The following is a 23,508-nucleotide window of genomic DNA, read 5'->3' as shown; positions in this document are numbered from 1 at the left end:
CGGCACGGCACAGCCCCGGTTGCACTAGGGATGGAGATCGCTTTTATTTAGTCACTCGAGTGCTTTAGTACAGAAGAACAGATATACAGAGATGATACATGTTTGTGCTTCAACACTTTCAAACATTTAGATTCCAGTAATTTCAAGGTAAACAAGTTCCAAGACAGACTAGATTATTTTTTTTAAAGTTTTCCTTTTTGATAAATTATTTTTTATATAAATAACTGTAACAGAAAAAAATAATAATGTCCAACATACAAGATCCTGAAGCATTTGCATTGCTAAACCAAGAAGGAACTCAAATGGGGAGGGAGGACCAAGGAGGAACCAACAAATATCAGTGCAATGATACAGCCTTTGCCCTAAAAATATATATTTAACTTTATGGGCAAGGAAAAGACAGGGAGGGAAGGGGGGGGCTAACCACCAACGAGGCAAGAAAGAGATTTTGGGGAAGGAAAAGGGAGTCACAGCCTTCAGGGGGAGAGAACAAAACAATGGACCCCAAAATATTGCAGTGCATCTAATGGCAGGGGAAGGCGGGGGCAATCCTTGGGTGTAACATAAAAAACCAACTAAAATCAGAGGTTTGGTTAAATCACTATACACCAAGCTTGTAAGAACGTCACAAGACACAGTCATTAATATACACAGAGTCCAGAGGGGGGGGCCCGGAGGAGAGGGGGTGCCTCGGGGTGACGGCACGCTCAGAAACGCTTCACCACGGGATGACATGAGCGGAGCCAGGTGTGGGGACACCGAGCTTCCATGGGGATGGATGGAGATATATATATATATATTAAAAAAAAATATTTTTTTTTATTATATATATATATATGCATTTTAAGGAATACCCAAAGGGGGAGGCCAGGCTGCAGCAGGATAGAGGAGCAGCCGTGCAAGCAAACGGGCCCCATCTCCATGTTTTGACCATTTTGGTCCCTTTTCACATGGGAATCGCAGCAGCGCGAAGCATCCCGGGTGCACACGCGTGCGCGCACACGCACACACACACATACACACCCCAAGCCAGATGTTGGCGTGCACATCCAGCAGCAGCACCCACCACCCCAAAAAGACAAGGGACAGCAGACAGCGGTGGGGACCCCCAGCCAAGAGCGACGTGACAGCCGAGCCCAGCCCGCGGTGCCTGCCTAAGCAGAGGCTTGGGGGGGGGGTGCGCATCTGTCCCCCCCGCTGTCCATCCAAATCCACAAAGAACCCCAACGAGGAGCCGCTTTCAGAAAAAGGTGGGGTTTTTCTGTTGTTTTTTCATCGCCATCATTCGCTAGCAATGGGCAGATGGGTTACTCAGCAATGAGCTCCTGGGTGCTTCCGATAGCTGCAGCTACAAATATATAGATTATTAATTTTTTTTCTTTTCCTCTTTTAAACACAATGCATCCGTTTTCTTAATATATTTTTTTTTTTTTGGCTGTTGTCCCCTCCCTGTGGGTAAAATGAGATGGGGAAGGCAGTGGGAGGGGAGAGGGGGGCCAACACAAGAACAAGAGAGAAAGCTGGGCCGGGCTGGGTGCAGGATGGCACCCCGGGCTGGGCGCCCAGCAGGGAAGGTGAATTCGGCATCGAGTCGGTGGCGGTGTTTCCTTTTAACTGCTGCTTTCTTCCTCTGTTTTATTGAGTTTCTTCAGCGTGTCCAGCAGTTTCTGTGGGGTGAGGATGTGCGTGGACCCTGTGGAGCAGAGGAAGGTGGGGGAGCATCAGTGATGGCTTCAGGACCACCCCCCCTTGTTGTGCCCCGGCCGCCGGCCCCGCTGTCCCCCAAATCCCCCCCGGCGAGGCCTTACCTGGCGGCGATGGCCCCGCATGCCGGTGGAAATGCTTGCGAGAAAATGTATGTCTATGGGGGGTGGGGGTGTGTGTGGGGGTGCGGATAACGGGAAAGGAACGGAAAAGGAGAAATGAAGGAGATGCATGGAGCAGGGTGGGATGAGGCAGAGGCCGGGAGGTGCCCATGCAGTGGGTCACTCCTGGACCCTTTGGGGATGCAGGAGGCACTGGCCAAAAAGCCAGGGGGTGCAGGGGGCAGGAGGGGCGGGCAGGCAGCAGGCGGGCACAGAGGGACCCTCTGCGGGGACCCCCGGCTCTTCCTTGCCTGCACAGAGCATCGCTGGGTCACAGAGGTGGGTGGGAGGGGAGAGGAGGAGGAAAAGGGCTCTCGCCTTCTGCTGGCCCTGGCTCGGTGGCTCCCGCCGTGCTGCCCGGCCCCTGCCCTCCGTGCCACCGTGCCACCCTGGCAGCCTCTCTGGCTCTGCACGGACCAGCTCGTGGCAGCGGTGGCTCAGGGGGATGTCATGGTGGGTCTTTAATGGGCAAAACCACTGGCAGAAGCTAAACCCCAGCATGGGTTTCGGGGGTCTGCAACATCAAGGGAGTCCTGCCCATCCAAGGGCACCAAGAGCCACAAAGGCAAACCTGAGCTTTCCCATCGGCTCAGGATTTCAGCCCCATCACACCCCAGAGCTGAGGGGTCACAGCAGCACCCAGCCTTTGCTGTAGGGGACAAGGGGCTGGAGCTGGGCCAAGTGCTGGGGTCTGCACCATGCGCCCACCGCTGCATGCTCTCCCTTGGGCGCCAAACCCCCAGCCCCACTCCAGCTGCCCACTGCAGGCAGCATCCCAGGGGGGCTCCGTCCCCCTGCCTGGCCCTGGACGCGTCTACTGGGCAGGCAGGACCCCGACCCCGCCGCCCCCGGCCCCTCCGGCCCCGGCGAGGGGGAACTCATGGCATGACGGAGCCGGCCAGGTCTGGCCGAAAGACATGGCAGAGGGATGATGGAGCGGCACTGGATGCTTTTCCACCTGGGAGGAGGAACTGCAAGCATTTGTCTTATTAGAGAACCAAACGGAAACAAAACCCAAAATAATAATTAAAGAAAGGAGGAACGGAAGAATCAAAGAAAACCCTTCGGGGAAGAAGAGTTTCTTTTTCATTAGTAAGCTGCCTTTACTTGGTTTCTTTGGCTCACTCCATTGCTGGAGCCTGATCCTCAAATGATACCCTAGTAGAGTCCCTGAAGTCGGGGTGCCTCAGGTCCATGAGAAATTTGGTGGGAGTGAGAATGTGAGTAGAACCTGCGGGAGAACAGAGCGGGGCTGACGGCTGCGCCAAGACCCCCACCACCACCATTTTTCGGGGTGAGGAAGGACGCGGTTGCCACCCGGAGCATCACAGGCGCATGCAGGAGATGGTCCCCGGAGAGACGCGGGATGAGATGGGCAAGAGGCAGGATGGAGCTGGGCAATGGTGGTGGTCCAGTGGCGGGGGCACACGGCCGGGGGCCGATGATGAAGAGGGGGCTGCTGCTCCTAGGGGAATACAAGGAGCAGATGAAATGCCAGCAATAGGCTCTACCAGACACCCCAGGCAAGAATCCAGGGACCAGATGAGATGGTGAGGGGCTCCTGCCCCTGCCCTACAAGATGTGTATCCAGCTGCGCTTCTCCAAGGGAATTTTAGGGGGCCTAAAAGCTCCTTGCTAACATCTGGCAGGGCTTCCACCGCATCCTCCACACCTGACCCATGGCTCCTCTGGGAGCATAGCCAGGGTACTGAGACTGAGCACGCAATGCACGACCTGTTGTGCATGTGCAGGACATGTGCAACAGGAGAACGCATCTCCTGTTGCATTGCATGTGCAACAAGACATACAGCACGTGTGCAACAGGAAAATGCATCTCCTGTTGCGTGCACAGGGCACACTGGGGTTGGCGTGCAGTGTCACACGCCTCTTTATTTTGTTTTTCCTCCCTGACCCCAACAATGAATGTGCAACACGGGTGCAACAGGAGCAATTCAACCTGCAAAACCCCCTCACCCAGCTCTGCTCGAACAAAACCAGCCAGGGAGGGGAAAGATGGGAGCAAAACCGGGGGCGCGGAGGGGTGGGTGGGGGGGCACAATGTACCCTGTCCTTGCGGAGGGGGGGACACAGGGGTGACACTGGGCGGCAGGACAAGACCTTTCCATAGAGTTCCAGCTCCCGCAGTCAGCTGGAGCCGGGAATTTGCGGGATGGCAGAGGGAGCGTGGGATGAGCAGCCAGCGCGACGGGGCGCAGGGTCTGGCGCCGACCCTCACTCACCTATTAGCACTTCCCACTTGCCGCTGGCTTGTGTCACCTCGTAGGCGCAACGCATCTCGTTCATGCTGACACCGCCCAGGATGAAGATGATGAGGCGGGGGCCACTTCGGTACTCACCGGGAGCCTTGTTCTTGTGCCAGTGGCCATAGCGGGCACTGAAGAGAGGAAAAGAAGGATGAAGGATGGACACGAGGCAACCCTGAGCTCACATTTTCACTAAATCACGCATTAATTAGCTCCCACATTGCTGTTAGAGCAAGTACAGTCAAGCTTTCCAGCCGCAAGTGCCACTCGCTGCTACAGGTAGGGAAACTGAGGCACGGGATGCCTGAGTGACCGCAGAGCAGCTCAGACCTGGCAACGGGTACGGCCCCCCCGGGCAGGTGAGGGATGGATGCAGCTGGTGATATACGTGCTAATGTACAGGAGGAGGGCATGGGGCGCAGGACCCACCTGACGGCAGTGGTGCTGAAGGAGGCGGAGGAGCGGGTGGAGATGTACGGGTAGTGCTTGGTGTCCAGCTTGTCATCGATGGCATCCTGTGGGCAGAGCCCCACATCAGGGGTTCGTGAGGAGCTGGGCATGGCCCCTGGCCCAGGAGCCCCTCTGCAGGGCTACGCCCAGGACTGGCCCAAGGGGGTCAGGAATCATTTGCATGTATTTGCATAGCTTAATTTTTTGGAACAACTTGGCTGTGTTTCTGTACTAGGGTGCACTTAGGGGGAGGAGGGTGGTGCTTGGCTGCTGTGAGGCAGGGACAGTGCAGGGGGGCTGCAGCGTGGGGCAGGGGGTGAGGCTTGCCCTCAGCTTGGGGGTGTCTGGGGAGGTAGGGTAAGGGGCAGGGCGAAGGAAAGATGCTCTTCTGCAAGTTCAGGGGCATGAGCTGAGCTGGAAGCTTCACACCTGTGATCCACACCCCCCCACACAGTAAGGGACCTGCTCTTGCTTTCATCAGTGGTGGAGGGTTAACGCCATCTGGGAGATGTTGGTGAGATGTCGCTGCCCTGTGCAGTTCCCTCTGGTCCTGGGGATGAGGTTTAGGGTGTCCTGGGCATGAAGCCACCCCAGGAGGGTTTGCACGGATTGTGGTAGAGGAAGGCAAGAGCTGTGTGCTTTCGGAAATTGAGAGAGCTGCAGCTCTGCTTGTCATCGGTGCCTGGGAGCAGGGGTGGCTCTGAGCTGCAGCAATACACACCCCCCCCCAAAAAAAATGTGTCCCCAGGGTCGGTCCGTCTGTCTGAGCAGGTGGGAAATGTCTGTGTTGGGGAGCAGTTTTGGTGCCTGGATGCCCCGGCTCTGGGCAAACCCCGCTGCCCCAATTCGAGGAGGGGTCAGGAGGGAGTGGGTCAGGAGGAAGGCAGAGCCTGGAAAAAAATCACATTTTGGCTCTGCCCAGTGCTACCCAAGTGCAGAGCTTGTAGCTCCCATGGGTACAGGCACAGCTGTGCCTGTGGGCAGGGGTGAATGGTGCCGTGCCTGTCCCCCGGCTTGGCTGGGACACGGGTAATGCTGTGATGAGGCCACCCAGATGTGACCATCATGGCACAGGGTGCAGCACAAGAGCAACTAGTTTGTTGCTGCATTTTGTATTGCAGGGACACTGTACAAGTCCAGACGGGGCCATGCATGCCACCTGGGGCCAGCACGCACGTGGGGGCCAGGAAAGCTTCCCAAAACATCCCAACCTTGTTGCAATGGCAGGCAGCGAGCAGCATGGAGGGTATGTGTGGGGGAGAGGCATCAGGGTTTGGGCTGGAGGCAGCCAGCTCCCTGCAGGTCCCTTCCCAAGCAGTGCTAGGGTCCCTGCTCCATCCCTGTCCGTGCTGGCTCACCTCCATGATGTCCTTAATTACGGGGGTCCATCGAGAGAGCTGGTAGGTCTGCTCACTGATCCGCTCCTTCCGTTCAGGCTTGCTCCGGCGGCGCAGGGTGGACTGGGCAGAAAAAGCACAGAGACACCCTAAGACACAGGGGCTCCGGTGGTGGGACCAGGGCCACCCCGGAGGGGTGCTGGGGACATTCCAGGGGGTACGCGGTTCCCATAGAACAGCAGGTGCCATGGTCCTTCCAGGGGGCAAGGAGGGCCACGGGGAGTGGGACGGGGACACTCACGTCTGTGATGATGGGCACCCCGAGGTGGGCCATGTTGGTGATGATCTCGCTGTCCTCTGCTGGGATCTGAGCGTGCTGGATCAGCTTGTTCAGGTTCTCCTCAGTGATACCTGGAAATGCAATGGAGAGATGGTGTCCTCCTGGGCAATGCCTCCCGGTGGGGACACAGCCCCTCCATTGCCACCTTAGTACACCCTGACCGCAATGGTGACCAGGGAGACGGGGCTGAGCTTTTCCATCCAGCTCATCTCGGCTGAACCCTGAGCTTTTTGCCACCCAGAGCTGCCTGCATGCCTTGCCCACCCGTGCGCACGTGTCCTCACCGTTCTTCAGGAAGATGTAGAGCAAGATGATGCGGATCTTGTCATAGGTGCTGACATTCCCATCCAGCAGGATGGGGACAATGGCCCTCATGGGGTCCTTGATCTTCTCACCTTCAGCATCGGTGCCCATGGCCAGGTCCTGCACAGAACGCACATGCTCATCACCCCTCAACCCATGGCTCAGGGCTGAGCTGTGGGGCAGCAGCTGCCAGCCCATTGTCCCCATGGTGGCTGGGGGGCTGGGGGAGCTGGTACCTGTTCGACTCGGCAGAGCTTGTCCACCGTGCCCTGGTAGTGCTTCATGCAGTCCTCAGCCAAATGCAGGTGGGTGGAGTACTGGGGAGACACGAGTGGTGCAGTCACCTTCACAGTGCTGGGCAGCAGCCCAGAGTCCCCATGCCACCACCCCAGCCTCAGCCCCAGCCTCAGCCCCTGCCCGTGGCCAGGGACCCTCTGGGGAGAGCTGCCATCACCCGTTCTCTGGGTGGGCTCAGTGCCAGCTGCTCTGCAGACATCCCCCCCCTCCTCGTACCTTGCTGAGCTCCTTCTGGTACTGCGGCATCTTCTTCAGCATCTGGGACAGATCTCTCATGGTGGTCTGCGAGGAAAGGGGACGCGGTCACTCAACTTCAGGGACTTGGGGACCATAAGCAGAGAGGGGTGACCCTGCCCCCACACGAGCCCCTTGAGGGGGTTTGGTGGTGCTGCTGTGGCACTGCCAGGTCTCTGCTGTGGCACTGCCAGGTCTCTGCTATGGCTGAGGGGCAGGGACGGGGTCTGCAGCTTTGCAAACTGGAGTGCTGGGGGGAGAAATACGCTGAGGACCCTCCCCCCGGACCCCTGTGCGCTTGGCTGAGGCCGAGATGGTGCTTTCAGCTACTGGCCACTTCTACATCCTATTGCCACCTGTGTCTCCTCACTGTGACCAGCTTGGGGTCTCCGCAAGAGTACCAGCTGGCGACAGGGGCAGCCGCTGCACGAGGTGCACAGGCTCCGTGTTTGGACCAAGCAGACCCCTGCGGTGCAGCGCCCTCCCAGGGCACTCTGTCTCCACAGGCTGGGATGTAGGGCTGGCACCCCACGGCCATCTCCCCCCGTCAGGGACCTGAGCACCCTGGGCACTTTGCAGAGGTCCTCATTGGGAGTCCCCCAGGAGACTTCACCACATGCCAGCCTGTGGCCGAGTCCCCCAGGTGCCTGTCCCCAGCTTCGCAGATGCAGTCAGGTCACCTTATCGCCTGTGTTCATCCTCTTGCTCGAAGAAAACTCTTTCAGGGATCGGGTCACCTCCCTGGGGAGAGGAGGGCAGAGCTGTCAGCGGGGAGCAGACCCTAATGGGGGTGGGTGACGATGCCAAGCTGACATCCCACCCAGCTGGCACACCGCCCACTGGGACACTCACTGGGACACCTCGGCGATGTGTTTGTGGCGCAAGGTGACCCACAGGTCATCATCCTCATCCAGGAGAACCTCCTTAATCCGGGCTTCCCCGATGCCGCTCGTCTCGTACCTGGGAAGAGGGCAGGGACCGTCATGATGGGGACAGGGCTGGGGGGGCAAACAATCTCCTCACTGCTTGGGCTCTAGGGAGGGGGGCAGGACATGGGAGGACATGGGGAATCTTCTTGGCTCTGCCAGCAGCGAGGCAAAGCTATTTCAACTCAGTTTTCACATCTTGCCTTCTCATACCTCTTCAACTGCTAAATGCTAGGAAGGGGCCAAGGGCTGAAGGCTAGAAAAGCCCCTTTTCCATCGTCCTGCCCACCACGGCTGCCAGACTGCAGGCAGGAATGCTTCCTCCCAACCAATTACTTGTGACGGATGGAGGAATGCTTCCAAATCCCACTTGAGGGCTGGGGTCGGGGGGGGCCACAGGGGTCGGGGGGACAGCAGCGCTGCACTCACTTGTAGACATCGTTCTCGATTGGCAGCAGGTCATAGCTCATCGCCTGGAAGGTCAGCTCGTGCAGCACCGGGGAAGCAGGGTCAAAGCCACGGTCCAGGATGAGGAGCTGGGAGCGAGCCTTGTCTGGCCCCTGCAGAGCCGGGGAAGCCATCAGTAGCCGGGCCGGGGGCTCCTCCAGCCCCACAGGCAGCCAGGGGAAGCCAGGGCCATTTCAGGGTCCCTGCTCGGGATCTACGACTGCCACGTGGCAGAGCTCGAGCAGGACTTTAGGAGTGAAGCATCACCCGAGCATCCTCCCCCGGGGCTGTTGGCACCATCCCTGCTCACCTCACCCATGGTGGGGTCATCAGCCTTGTAGGCGTCCAGCTTGTCCTGTATGAGCTGTGCCAGCATGGCGTTGTCCTTGTAATCCCTGGAGGAGGCAGGGGGAGAGGTCAGCTCCCTGGCACGGGTGGCTCTCGCCAGCATGGGATGGGGAGGAGCTGCTGGTTTCCCTGCGTTAACATCCTTGGCTCGCAGGAGAGGAGGGACCTGAGTAGGTTTCGATGCCCATTTCCGTCTCTCCCTGGGGTGCTCCACTTTGCCTTGGTGCCACTTGGACTTTAGAGTCCCAACCCCCCCCCACTCTCCAGAGCATCTTCAGGTCTGAGCCTGTTTTTACACTGAGCGCAGATGTCTGTCCGTCCCACCACCTCCTCCATCCCCACATCCTCACCAGCACCTGACACAGCACTGCCTCACCCTGCCCCATGTTCAGCACGGCCCCAGCTGCTGGGGCAGGGGACAGGTCCCTGGAGGGGTGCAGACCCCACTGCCCTTACCCCCTGTACCGCACAGCTGGGTACTCCTTCAGTGTGGCACACAGCGTGGCGATCTGCTCGGCCAGGCGCTCCAGGATCGGATTTTTCATCTGGGCCTTGTGGGGGCTGTAAAAGCTTTGGAAGGAGTCAGCCGAATCCAGAGAGTAAACCTGGGAGGTGCAGCGGGAGGGAGGTTAGAGGGGATGCGCTGCAGGTGACATCCGGAGGGGAGCAGCCCCACAGGACACCCCAGTGGGTTTGGAAACCAGATTCAATCCCAGATGAAGGTCCCCAGCTGAGCCTCGGACCAGGCAGGGGAGCTCAGTGATGCTCACGGCATCCCTTGGGTGTTTGGCTGCCAGCCCTGAACCCTGATGCCTTCCCCAGCTCCCACTCCATGGCACGGTCCCTACCCATGTGTAGCCCTCAGGGCGAGCAGAGGAGGCAGGAGACACCCTGCCCACAGCAGCCACCTGCTCCCAGACAGGGTACCAGAGATCCTGGGACAAGCAGGGACATGCCGCTCCCAGCCGTACCCCTGGTAAAAACCAGAAGCCAATTTGGTTGCATGTGGAGATGCCAAGAGGTCATCTTCCACCTGCCTGTCTCCCCAGAAATGCTGAGGCTTGAAGGGTTAATGGCACCAAGCAGGTCTGGCACCATCTGTCCCTCCCATCCCCATGTCCCCAGCAGGGGCAGATGGCACAGGGCTGCTCCCCGGTGCCCTTGGCAGGGGCCGTGCTGGGGCGGCACAGAGCTGGCCAATGCGGCTGCCGGCACAGGGCCAAAGTGTGGCGCCGGCTAAATCCCCCGCAGCGGATCAGCCCTGAGAAGTAATCAAAGGAGACAGCGAGGAAGAGCCGAGCAGGCGGCGAGGAGACAGCCGGCAGAGAGGAGTGCGAGGCTGTTACACAAACCCCCATGAGCTAGAGAAGGACCCAGAGCATCCCCCGGCCATCCCATCCCCGGGCCACCCCGGTGGGGTCGGTCCCCAGCCCAGCCTCACCTGGGACTCAGAGGGGAGGAAGGCAATGTTGATCTCCGTCAGGGTTTTGATGACCTTGGCGGCACGGGATTTCACCAGCTCATTGAAGAGGGCGTCGGGGCAGGCTGCAAGAGGAGGAGGAGGGCAGCGCTCAGCATCTCTCCATCCCCACTTGCTTGACCGACAGGGACGTTCCCTCCCCTCTGGGTACTCACAGTCAGTGAAGAAGACATGGGCAGCTCTGTACTTGGAGGTGGGGGGATCCTTGAAGTCATTGATGAGGGAGTGGATGGACTGCAAGAGAGAAGGGACCAGCCGAGCTGGCAGGGTGGCACCGCGAACATCTCAGCAGGGTCACCCAGGGTCCTCCCTCCTCCTGGCACGGGGGAAGCTCTGCACCTCTGGTCCACCACCCAGGCGGCACCGCTGGTCTCACTGGGGCCAAGACGCTTCCCATGGGCATGGCTTACCATCCCAGCAGGGCATCCCCCTGCCTCCCCGCAGCCAAAGGCCATGCCCCCACACCCCACACCATGCTCTCACCTTCTCGGAGGGGGTGATGAGATAGACAGCCTCCAGGCTGGGCAGTGGCTCCCGGCGCTTGTTGATATCTTCCACAACTAGGGGGAAAAAACAGGCACCATGGCAGGGACGGGTGCAGGCAGGGGCACCCAGCTACGTGGGGTTACTGGATGTCCCACAGCAGCACAGGACCAGCCCTGCCAGCCACCCCGTGTCCAAAACATCCCCAGCCACTCATCCCTGCCCACTCAGAAGCTGGGGCCAGGGCTGTCCCCGCTCTGTCCCAGTCCTTGTAGCATGTCTCCATCCCAAGTGGGAGGGGGGTGCGTGGGGGCCATGCCACCACCTCGCCTGGCTTGTGCCAGCCTGGAGCTGCATTTGCAGGTCCCGGGTACAGGGGGAGGTTTTGCCCTCCTCGTGGTGAGGCTTGCGAGAGACAGCTGGGAGCCGGTACTCACTTGTTATACCCTCCGTCATGATGTCGGTCATCTTGCAGCAGGAGGAGAGCATGCGCATGCTGAGCTGGTCCACCACCAGCACCTGGGGAGAGGGGCTGTGAGCTGGGGGCATGGCAGGCAGCCAGGGAACTGCCCTTCCCCACCCTTGGGGGCTCCCTGCCCACACCTACCCCCTTCCCCTGCTTCCTCCTCCCCATCCTCCTCCTCCTCCTCCTCCTCCTCCTCCTCCTCTCCTGGGCCCCCCAAGGTTTGAACTCACCTTCCATTCGCCCTTCTTCTTCACTTTCCGGATCACATCGTGCATAATCTCTGCAAGAGAGGGAGTGCGGGGTGGGGTGAGCACCCCAAGTTCCCCCCTGTAACACGCCAGGGCCCACCAGCAGCTGTGGGGTCTGCGCCGGGGGCACCAAACCCCCACCCATCTGTAGGGCCAGGGGGAGCCCCGCTCCCCCACTGCCTTTCCTGGGGGCCTGGGGAGATGGGGGGTGGGTTTGGGGTACCCAGGGAGGGGTGGTCACCCCCCCAGACCCAGTTTTCTCTCACATTTGGCACTAACAGATGGACCCCACGCCGGTGGGGGGCCGCAGGCTGGCAGAGGGTTGGGGGGTCCCTCTGGGGAGCCTGGGGGCCACCCCATATGTCTCAGGCCTAATCCAAAACATCGGGAAAACAGCAGCAGCTTAAGAGCTCCTTTTAGAAACAAGAATCAAGCGGCCTGAGCCTGCTCCTTGTAATCCCCCGCAATCTCATTTCACCTCCTGTGGCTGCTGGGCTTATGCAACCAGCCAGGACGACAGCACCCATAGGTCCCCCCCTGCACCCCAGGGACCCCTCAGGGCTGGGGCACCCCCAATCCCAGGCACAGACACCCTGCTTCTGCCCCAGGCAGCTTGCAGGGCTGCTCCCCATGGGATGCAGGGTAAGGCCATGCGAGGAGGTGGTCCCAGCAGTGGGATGGTGATGTTACCTTTTGGGGCTGGGCTGCAGGAAGGGGGTTTCAAGCCTTGCCAGAATAGGTGCCTGTCCCGCCAGACACATGTGCTGCCTAAACATCTGTGTGCAGGGCCATGAGGTGCCCCAAACCCCTTTTTACCCTGGTGTATGAACCATCAGCCTTCACAGAGCAGGGAACTGCCTGGGTGAGCCCAGAGCAAATTCTGCAACCGTGTCTTCTCCCTGGCTTTCCCTCTGGTCCCAGGGACAGGGATGCAAATGGCCAATTAAAAGCCAATTAAGAAATGTTTCTAAATTAGAAAACATGTGAGCTGTGGGGAGCCCATTTTTGAGGGTGTCACCCTGCCAGCCTCAGCCTTGGGAGCTTCCCCTGTGGCAGTGACCCCAAGGGTGCTGGTCGCCCAGGTAAAGATCCGTTTGGGTTTACAGGGGGCAGTTTGGGGTCTAAATGGACTCGATGATCTTAAAGGTCTTTTCCAATCTAAAGAATTCTAAATTTGTCCCTTGTTTGGAATAAGGCGTGAGGGTCGTATGCAGGGGGGACTGCCCTGGGAGCACCCAGCCGTAGAAACTCCTGCTTTTGGGTGATGCTGAATTTGGGCAAAACACCTCATCTTCCCAGCTCCTACCCCCACTGGGGATTTGCACGGGTACGAGCGGCTCAGGGACAGTCGAAGCCTGGCAGCTGCCCTGTGCTGCATGGGGCAGCCTCACCAGGAGAGCAGAGGGACCCTGCCAGGCTCAGCTTGGCCCCGGCCCCCCGGGATGATGGTCCCTGTGGTTTCCCCATGCTGCTGGGCTCATTCACCATGCTAGCACCCAAACACACTGCAGTGTTTTCACGTGCTGAGTGAGGCTGGAACACCTCCCAGGCTGCCAGAGGGGCTCAGAGCCGCAGCACATAGTGCCAGCAGGGACAGAACAGGAGCCTGTGAGCATCGCTGGTCTGTCTGTCCTGCTGCAAAACCTGGAGGCAGCCATTCCCACCACTCACATCCATCTCCTTCCCAGCAATATCTGCCTTGGGGGAACCTCAGAAGGATGCTGGCCACGAACTTGGGGTTCTGCCTGCTCTTGGTCACATCCTTTAGCCTCATCATTGGTGAAGGGTGTGCAGGTGTGGGGGAGGGGGGATGGAGGGTAACGGGGTACAGATAATCTATACCCTTGAGCCCCCAAGCTGGACACTGCTGGGGGGTAAATCCTGCTGCCTGCACCCATGTGTGCTGCCCACCCAAATCCAGATCTCCCACACAGCAAAAAAGTGAGCCGGGAATTGTCCTCTGCCATGGGCAGAAGCCAGCAGCGAGGGCTGCCCGTGTGTCCCCGGTCCTGCTCTCTGGTCCCCTCTCAGTCCTGCTGGTGCACAAGCAGGGCCGGGAGGGAGGGATGCCAGCGCATCCCTCCTCTTCCTTTCATTACTCACATTTGGCTCCTTCCCCAGAGCAAGGATCCAGAAATAACAGCGCTGTTTACAAGGCAGTACGCACGCGCCCTCCATCCCACACCAACCACCTCAGTCGCCAACAACGGGGGGCAAAGCACAGGGGACTGCGGTGGCGCACCACGTGCTGGGGCAGCGGTACCACCCGGGAAGGGGTCAGGAGCAGCCAGGCAGAAATCCTGCCCCTGCAAGGAAAACACCACTTTGGTCCAGGGGCAGGAGGGGAAGGAAGAAGGAGGCTGGGAAGGAGCAACCTGGGGCCCAGGCATGGTGCAAAGGCCCCAGCAGCTCAGCTCATGGCACCCTCTGTTTGCTGCGGCAAGGGTCGCAGGGAAAGGGACCCCAAAAAGCTGCCTCAGCCACCCCCGAGCTTGTCCTCACTGTGACAGCCACTGCAGGGGACATTTCATCTTCAGTGCTTGGCTTTGCGGGAAGTCTCTCTATCGCCTGCGTAGGGGTTGAGCTGGAGGGGGGGTGTGTGCATGTTTGATGGGGGGAGCATCTACCTGGCTGTGCACCTCCCCGTGCAAAAAGCACCATCATGTCCCCTGGCCTGATCCTGACACCAAGATGGGCCTCCCAGAGCAGCAGCTGGGCACCTCTGAGGAGGACTGCTCTGAGCTTTGCAGTTTTAGGGTGTCCATCCCCTGGTCTGAGGTAGGCCCTTGTAGAGGAATTACAGAGGAACGAAGGCAGGTTAATTAACATTGATAATGTGCAGCTGTGGGCTGGCTTCAGGGGCGGTGGGTTGGCTGGTGTGGATGATGTGCAGCTGTGGCTGGTTCCTGCTAAGGAGTTAAATAGCTCTAAGGGGGATGGAAGAGGAGCACTGGATGAAGAGAAACCTGGAAGATACAGAGGGAGGAGAGAGAGTGCCCTGGATGTAGGAGAGGTCCCAGGAGAAGCAAGGGGGCCAGGTGAGGAGAGGCTGGCTGGAAAAGGAGCCTGGAGAAGGAAGAATCCAGATGCAGCAGAGGCAAGAAGCAGGTGGACTGGCATGAAGAGGGTGGAGAAACAGCATGGACAGTAGATGGACTTTTGAAACCTTGCAGGGGGACTGGTGGCTGTGCTGGGGCAAGGCGGGGGAACTGCTTATGGAAGTTAACCTGGGAAGATGCTGGTTTTGTTAGTGCTGCGACAGGCCCCCATCAGCCCTAGGGGCCAGCCCCGCTGCAGAGCTGCCCTGTGCCTGGGCTGCAGACAGGCACAGCCGTTCCCTAAACCAGCATCTTCTCTTGCCTTGACCATGGCTCAGATCTGGCTCCAAAGAGCTGCTTGTCCACCAGCTGCCAGAGCCAGCTCAGAGCCCACGCAGGGTCAGGAAAGGCAGATCCACAGAGCATCCTCCAAAGAGGCTCTGTGGCCATGACAAAGCCCAGGAGGGCACGACACACAGACCCCAGGAAAAGCCTGAGATCAGTGTCACATTTGGAGGAGAATGGCCATGACATCCTGGGTGTCCTTGCAGCAGCCGTGAAACCCCCAGGTTAGGGAAAAGCAGTCTGTTAGCTCTTGGGTGGACCAAGAGGGCAATGCTAAATGCTGGCTGTGGCCAGGGTTGGCAAGGAAAGGGGGAAGATGTGGGAATTTCAAGGTGGAAAGGTGCCAGCTGCTCCCTGGGGCTGTTTTGGCTAACGTGGCTGCTAGCAGTGGGGCTGGATGCTGTCTGTGTTGCTGTGGCTGCGAAGCTGGGCAGGAGGTGAGCACTGTTCTCATGTCTCTACATTAGCAGGTCAGCTGTTCCCACCCATATACTCAAACCGTCTGGCCAGCCGGAACTTTTGGGCTCTAACTTCAGTCAGTGGTGCTCACAGTCAAGCTTTTAATCTTGGAGATAAACTGGGTTTTGAGGGGAACAAAACGTGTATCTGTATCTCACCCAGTGCCTTCAACACCTGGCTTGTCTGGACCTACCACACTTCATCTGTTTCCTTCAGGCTGGAAGAATTTTAATGACAATTTCTACCAAGAACAGACAATACAAATAGCTCTAGACTTCTCCTCCAATGTAGAGACGACATGGACAAGGAAGCACATCCCACCTGTGGATGGAGGACCTCCGTTGCACTGCAGTAATACGGTCCTAACAGTGCCATCATGCAGATAACAGGCTTGAGAGCAACCACCTCGCCCAGCCCACTGCCTGCAGTTAGCCTCGTTCTTGGGGTGACACGTGGCATGGAAATGACCCACTGCATTGTTTCCAAGCAGGGCCAGAAGCTGGTGACACGGTGGCCTAGTAGGACTCAAGCCCATACGTCACTCCAAGAGGCTTAGCCCGCGTTATTTATACCGAGCTGGCCAGGCAGCCTTTCTCCAGGCCTGCCTTGCCTCGCTGGCTCATGGCAACAGCAACCAGCCCCGTGCCTCCAGCTGGTCCTGGGGGAAGAGGGACCAACCCTGCCACCACTTGCACCCACACCAGCAAAGCTGCGCCCAAACACAGCCTGTGCTGAGATGGACTCATCTGGGGATGTCCCAGCCCCGTTATCCTGCTTCAGAAAGAGCCTGAAACATCATGAGCAGCCCCGACCTTCTCCACGGAGGAGGAAGCAGTAAAACCTTGTCCTGGCCACCACCTCACCCTGGAGCACCAGGATGGGTGAAGGATGCTGCAGGCAAGGGATGCCACAGCCAGGGGACATTTCTGCTCTAGTGCTGCCCCAAGCCTGGCCGGTGCCAGCAGTGATGGCCAAGCCCTTCCCTCCTGGAGCAACACAGGAGGCCAGACTCCTGCTGCTCAGAAAAGCTCCTTCACTGCCACGTCCCAGGACCTCACAGGCTGCACACCTTGGCCTGATGTGGTGAGAGAAGATGGAGCTGCTTTACGGATGGGCAGCAGGCTGTAGGAATTGCCCAAGGTCCTAGAAGAGATGAGTGGTCTTAACCGTGGGCTTTTCCCTGTCACAGGTGGGGTTCAGTCCTTTCACTCCCCTCATGTATCCTCTGTTTTGGGATCCAATATTCTGGAGAGCCAGATCTCAGAAATCCACACTGAGGTTTGCTCAAGACCCACTTCTCTCAAAAAGCTGTCACAGTGCATCTCCAAGACAATCAAGTTTGGCTTTGGGTTGGCTTGGCAACTGCCTTTTTGCTGGTTCGTTAACTAATTGCTTAAGACAGTGTGAATGTTACATAGATACAACCACGTTTGAATGTAGTGGAGCACATATCTACCTCTGAACATCCTCAGTGAGGGATCTCTAGGTGCCAGTGTACCATCCCCAAGCAGTCCCTAATAAAATAGGTTTTACGGACCGCAGGATGGCAGGAAGGCCATCAGCCCCATTCAGTGCACAGAGAATAATTCCATTTACAGGAGGCAAAGCCTAGCTGATGTCCTTCAGTGCAGCTAAGAGCCATCTCAGGGACGATCTGAGCCTGGAGACTGCTGTGTCCATAAAGCAAGCAAGTCTCAAACATCTCCTCTCTGGCAGTCTGTGTCCTGAACATCTATTTCTCTCACTGGATTATTTCTGGTGTCTACCTGGAAGACCTCAGCCTTTCTGAAGGACACATAACCTCATGTAGCAACCTGCTAGTGGTGCAGCCCAGGTGCCATCCAGCTGCAATAACTCCTGAAATGGGCAGAATTGCCAAGGCTAAGCTTCATCCCTTCCTTCCCCAACCCTGGATGAGGTGAATGTTGGTATTTTCACATCCAGAGCAGCACCACATCTCCCTCAGAGCCGCTGGTGAAACATGCCACGTGTCAAAGCCACACCAGTATTTGTGCTACTCCGGGGAACCACACAGTGCTGCTTTGCTGCTGTGGCTCTAGCTTCAAGGATTAGTCACAGTAATCGTAGTAACCTGTGATTAATTCCTCCTCTTCCTATTTGCACGGCTCTCGTGAAGGATGTATGTATTTATATCTGCCAGCCAAAGCCATGGGAAACCTGCACAGCCTGGAAAGAAGGACAGAGACCTGGAGGTCTTGAAGTCTTTAGAAATTGAGTAGCACACCCAAAGGGAAATACAGGAAATGAAATGCATCTCCACACCCATGAATCGCTCTCACTGACAGCACTGGAGAATCAGGGTAAAATCACAGGTTTTCACTGCCGGGTCACTCCTGGCACCATCTCCTCAGGTCTGCACAAGGATCTGGGAGTTGAGCAGTTTCTTCATCTGGGCAGAGTCAACGGGCCACAGACCATGTCAGGTCCCTTCTGAAGGCATCACCCCTCACTAACATTTGTCCTCTTCCACCAGGTGTTTCCATCCCCAGCAGATGCTGTACCTGGCTGTCGGGGCTGTTGGTATAGCCAGCGTTGCCAGTGCTTCCGTGTCAAGTGCTTCCCTGCAGCAGGACAGCACATATGGGGTGTCATGGCATCCTGGAGGGGAGGTGACCCTCTCCCAGGGGTAAGTCACGCTCTCCTACGCATGTGGCCATGACTTTCTGTGCTGGCTCTTCTCTGCCTTAAACCAAGAGGGAGCAGCACATCAATAAATTGGGGCTCTTCAGGCTGGGCTGGTCTCCTGTGCCCACACGGACACCAGGGACAGGCTGGAGGGTAGCTGGTCCAACTCTGAATGGTCTTTTCTGCTCCCTTAGTGGCCAAATGTCAAACCATCTGATGGACTCCATCCCATGAATGACCCTATAGCACATGTGTCAGTGTGTGCGTGTACACATTCACGTGTTTGCGTATGCGCATGGGCAATGTGGAAGCCCATAAATTAATGCACCTTCAGCTTGATCTATTTCTGCACTCTCCAAAGCACAACAGCCAAGTTCCTTCCCGCACCGTGAGTTGGTGGACGCAGCATCTGCTTCTCAGTGTGCAGCTATAAGCCATGTGACAATGATTCTCTTTTTAAATGTGTTGATTTTGTGGGAAGAGGGAGGGAATCTCTCCTGGGACACTTTTCCTGAGAGGTGCAGGGGAATTAGACCCAGACCCCTTTTTTTTTTTTTTTTTTTTTCTAAGAGGCAAAGAGTCCATGCCCTCTATGTCGGTGGCTTTTTCAACCTTCTTGCACATGCAGACACTGGTGGGTGGATGCAGACCTGCCAAAGTGAGGTTTGTCATTCTTGGTAACCTTCCATGGTCACATACAGGCAAAGTGTTTCTCAGCCCCTGGTGCAGACCACAGATTGAAGCCTGAAATTGCTCTGCAATGTGTGTGAAGGTGAGCCTTGAATGTTGCAGTTATTTTTTCAAGCTTTTCCAACCTAGAGCCAACACTGGAGGCGAGACAGACCCTGGTGACAGAGCCAAAGGCCCCAGCAGAGGCTTTGCCAAGCGCCTGTTCCTTCACCCACGTCTCAGGCAGGCAGCTGCCCTTAGGACTCCCCAAAGCTGGGGACTGGGACGGTGGGCTGCCCAGGATGCGACTGGCTTCAGGATCTCCCACCCATGGGGGACAGGGCACAGAGACCCTCTCCTCCTCAGCCATCCACTGCACCGTCATGCTGAGAACATGGCAGGGCTGAAGGCTCTGCCCTTGTGCAGGCAGGAGGATGCAGCACACATCCCTGCAATGGTCCCACCAGGACCAGCCAGCCCTGCGCCTTTTGCTGCCGCCTCTTTCTCTTGCTTGGCAAAGACCTTGCCAGACCTGGCTCGGGGGCAGCACACGAGCCTGGCATCCTGGTTCCTGAGATGGGCTTGGAGTATCCTCAATGAGCAGCATCTGGCCCACAAAGTCTCCCTGTGCCCTCAGCAAACGGGTGGTGGGAGCTGTGAGGTGCCCCAAGCAGCCTGGGTAAGTCACACATGGGTGGCAGGTCCCCAGGCTGTGCCCCAAGGCTGGCAGCTGGCCGGCAGCCCTGCCAGTGCCTCCTCCCTGTCCCTGGAGGTGCAGCACAGCATGTGCAGCTCCACATGAGCCTGGGTCCCTGAGTTATCACATCCCCAGGTGGCGGTGGACCCTTGAGAGGTACAAATGGGGACCCCAACTGACACAGCACATGGGTGCTGAGGGGCCATCAGACCTCATCCAGGCAGGTTTTAACTGTGGGGCTCCTTGGTGTGGCTCTAGCAGGCAGGAGCTGGGCACAGGCCGCCTCTGCAGGAGGATGAATAGACAAGGGTGCTCTGTGGGAGGATCAGCTACTGTCCTGGGGGAAAGGTGTTTTCTTGCTGTCTCTGGAAGGGCGCTCCTTTATCCCAGCGCTGCTCTGCCTCTCCCATCTGTCCGTGACTTGAGCAAAAGGAAGCCCTGAGGGGGGGGATTCTCTCCTCTTACAGGTGAGGGGGTCCAGGGGTTTTCAGATCCAGCACATGTATGACCTCTGTATGCTCTGCCTACATGTCTTGCACCAGCCCACCACGGGGACAGACATGGCACAGGTGTCACCCCTGCAGCACAGCTCGTCTTGCCTCACTGATGATAGTTCAATGAAGTAAACCCAGCCGCCTCCTCCTCCTCTCCACTGCAGGGTGCTGCAGGAGAGCAGGGACCCAGCCAGGCAGGGGAAGCTCAGGGCAGGCTGCCCTGAGAAGATCTAAGGAGGCCCTGGGGCATGAAGGGATGGGAGGAATGTCTATGTGGCAAGGGGGTTAGATGAAGATTTGGGGATGGGTGTCATCAGAGGTGGGGACTGCTTCCCATGCTTGGATGAGAATTTTCTAAACCAGTACCAGAACAAAGCGACTGGTTCTTCAATGGGGCTCCCTGGGAGGTAGCCGCAGAGGGAACAGAAGAAGATGTACCAGGAGGACCTGGTCCTCGGGCATCACCTCCAGGGCTGAGCATGCTCAGGTCCAAGCCCAGTCAGATGAAAACAAGTCCTGGAGGGATGCAGCCATCACTGCTGGAGACTGCGGGGAGGCACAGAGACAGCCCCCCAGCACACACCCCACAGCTCTGGGGGGGTGACAATCCGGTTCTGTCCATCTCCTGCAACACTCACCCACTTCGTTCCCCTGCCACCCCCTCCCACCTCTCCAGGGGCCTCTCAAACCCGTCTTGTTATGGCACCAGCTGGTCAGAAGACTAATCCGGGTCTGGAGGGAAGCCAGGGCAGAATGCAGCTCCAGAGGGGGGGCCTGGCAGAGCGAGCCATGGCAACGCGGCAGCATCATTCCCACCCTCCTCCGGAGGGAGCCCAGCAGAGATACCCTGCCCCAGGCTTGGACCTTTTGCTCCTTATGAACCAGCATCTTCTCCTGCAGGTAAACCTTTGGGGAATCCCTGCCTGGGAGCAGGCTGGTGCAGTGAGGGAGAGCCGGGGAGACCTTGTGCCAGCTGCATTGGTGCCCAGGGAAGGGGGAGATCTGGGTACCCTGCAGCTCCTGACTCTGGGGGAGCAGCTCCAGCTGGAAACAGCACCTCGAGGCAGGAGCTGAGCCCATCAAACCCAGAAGCCTCCCATGGCAGCCCAAGGAGCACCTCGAGCTCCGGCAGGAGGGGAGGGCTGGACCCCGCAGGGCCCTCCTCCGAGGGCCCCGTCCTTCGCTCCTATGCAGCATTTTGCCTGCACAAACCCTGCTCTCTCCTTCCAGACACCCACGCTTCCCCGGCAGCCCCGCTACAGCACTGATGCCCAGCTATCATTTTCAATCTGGAATGATGTTTTTCAGGGAAGAACAGAGCAGTTGGTTAAAAAACCCTGAAGGGAAGGACTGAGCCAGATTTCCATGATGCTGCCTTGAACCTCTGTGTGTGTGTGTGTGTGCTCTCTCCCAGCCTATTTCAGCGGAGAGACAATGAATGAAAATAAGGAACACGCAGTGGCGCTGGTCCCTGTCCCCTGGTTAGCGAGGGCACTGGATGAGCTGGATGCGGCCCTGCCTGGGGGCATGTGGGCAGCTGGTCCAGCTCCCCCCCGCCGCTCGGCTGGGCTGGGGGCTGCCCCTCTGCCCACCTTGGAGGCGAGGGGACCAGCCCCCCCAAAAGAAAACCCAGCCAAGCACAAGAGCCAGCCTCCCCCCTCCCCAAAGCTGATCCTGCAGCAGAGAAACAGCGGGGCATTTCCCTGGCTTTTCCCTTTCATTTTGCAGCGGGCTGGGCTCTAACCCCCAATGCAGAACCCTGGGGGGGGGGGAGGGGGGTGGCGCAGCCCCCCATCCCCGGGGCAGGTGATGGCTGGGAACAAAGCAGGGACATGAATCCAGGGGGATCCCCCCCTCCCCATCACATCACCACCCACCCGATCACACCACCAGCCCCGGCCGCACCATCTGCAGCCTGCGCGGGAGGGCTGCGCTGCACAGCGCGGCCGGAGCCACCGCACCCGCGGGGGCTGCACCCAGGGGCACCCCCCGCCCCGAAAAAAAAAAAAAATAATAAAGGGCGATCCGGCCCCCCGCTGGCCGCGATGCCACGGAAATAAATCACGCAGGGGGAGCGGGGAGGGACGAGAAGGGCTTTTCATGGCTGCGGGAACCCGGGAACTTCCCACCGGTTCCTGCCGTTCCTGCTCTGGATTTAGTTGGTTTTTCTTAATGCGGAGTTTTTCGCTTTAATTTTGCAAGGGGGGAAGGGAGCCGCCAGCACACACACACCACCCCCCTCCCAGCCTCGGGCGTTTTGGAGAACTCCCCCCCCCGCTATCAAGACGTTGAAAAAAATACCGCCTTGCACCAGCGGGGAAGGAGGAAGCGGAGCCGGGGCTGCTCCTCCGCCCCCCCCCCCCCCCCCTCCGAAACAGCGCGGCCCAGCGCCACCCCAAGGGCGCAGAAATGCCCCGGGGGGGAGGCCGGGGGGGCACGGCGGCCCCGGGATCACGGAAGCCGAGTCACGTCCGGGGGAAAAAAAAATAAATAAAAAATTATATATCACCATTACAGCGGGATTTGTGGCAGACAAAGCCGAGAGGCGGGCGGCCTGGCGGTGCAGGAGGGTCTGCACAGCCGGACATCCCTGTGCCCCCCCCCCCGCCTCCCCGGGGCAGACCCCCGGTGGGGGGCGATTGGGCTTTCCTCGTTATGCTGGGATGAGGCGATCGCCCCTCGGCCACCTCGGAGCCAGAACCGGGGAGGTGGGAAGGCTCGGGCGCCTCTCGCTTCCCTCTTTACCCCCCCTCCTACTTCCACCGCCCCCCCTTCTCCTCCCCTCCCCTCAGCACTGCAGAAAAATCCCAACAGCCTCAACACCCTCCCCTAAAATTAAATAAACAAAACGCGGACGGGGACAGCAAGCCCCGTGTCCCCCCCCCCAAGCCCACCGGGCCGGCCTGTCCCCACGGGGGTGTCCCAAGCCCCCTCCCCCGTCCCCCGCCGGGCGCCGATGCCGCCCCGAGGGTCCGTATTGCGCATCCGCAGCATCCCCCCACCCGCGGAAAAGGGGGGGCCGGAGCCTGGTCATCTTCATAACCCCCCCCATACCGCCCCCCCCCCGCGGGGTGCGCAAGTAGCGCGGCGGGACGCGGATCTTACTTTCTCCCACCACAGCCTTGAGTCCGATAGGTGCCATGTCTCCGTGCCGGGGGGGCCCTCCGCGGCCGGGGGAGGGTCCGGGGGGGGCGGCCGGGGGCAGGCAGCGCCGGGTAAGGCTGCGGGCGGCGGGCAGCGCCGGGCGGCGCAGGGCGGGGGGGCCGGGCCGGGCCGGGCGGGGGGCGGCGCGCGGCGCGGCTCAGCTGACCGCGCGGGGGGCGGGGCTGCGTCACTGCGCCCGCCCCGCCCCGCCCCGCGCCGCTCCGCGCCGCAGCGCCCGCGGCCGAGCGCCCCCTGCGCCCCGCGCCCCCGCACCGCAACCCCGGCACGAACCCTGGCACCCCGCAACGCGGCCCCGGCGTATCCCCCTGCCACCCCCCGCACCGCACCCCCTGGCACGTCCCCCTGGCACCCCGCGCCCCCGCACCGCACCCACGACACGAAGCCAGGCACCCCGCACCGCAGCCCCGGCACCTCCTGGCGTCCCGCACCACGCCCCCGGCACGTCCCTCTGGCACCCCGCACCGCACCCTCCCACATATCCCCCCGGCACCCCGCACCCCCACACCG

General features: G+C 59.2%; 1 protein-coding gene across 2 annotated transcripts; it reads right to left on the bottom strand.

The window, feature by feature from the left end:
* Positions 1-19: 19 nt before the first annotated feature.
* Positions 20-23,106, bottom strand: STXBP1 (syntaxin binding protein 1). Of its 2 annotated transcripts, XM_055720435.1 has the most exons (20): positions 22,942-23,106; positions 11,471-11,520; positions 11,212-11,293; positions 10,775-10,851; positions 10,447-10,525; positions 10,253-10,356; positions 9,268-9,416; positions 8,774-8,858; positions 8,446-8,576; positions 7,943-8,050; positions 7,771-7,831; positions 7,073-7,138; positions 6,796-6,876; positions 6,541-6,679; positions 6,218-6,327; positions 5,938-6,039; positions 4,559-4,644; positions 4,106-4,260; positions 2,973-3,096; positions 20-1,693 (listed from the first exon to the last, which is right to left on the bottom strand). In XM_055720435.1, exons 1-19 carry the CDS (start codon positions 22,976-22,978, stop codon positions 2,987-2,989), a joined length of 1,812 nt encoding a protein of 603 aa, XP_055576410.1. In that variant the 5' UTR covers positions 22,979-23,106; the 3' UTR covers positions 20-1,693; positions 2,973-2,986. The 2 variants fall into 2 exon arrangements, with proteins under 2 accessions (XP_055576410.1, XP_055576411.1); XM_055720436.1 differs by lacking the exon at positions 2,973-3,096 and having other exon boundaries at positions 22,942-23,105.
* Between the last annotated feature and the right edge of the window lie 402 nt (positions 23,107-23,508).

The sequence above is a fragment of the Falco cherrug genome, chromosome 9, assembly GCF_023634085.1.
Source record: "Falco cherrug isolate bFalChe1 chromosome 9, bFalChe1.pri, whole genome shotgun sequence".
Classification (NCBI taxonomy): domain Eukaryota; kingdom Metazoa; phylum Chordata; class Aves; order Falconiformes; family Falconidae; genus Falco; species Falco cherrug.
This window is presented reverse-complemented; position numbering and strand designations above follow the sequence as displayed.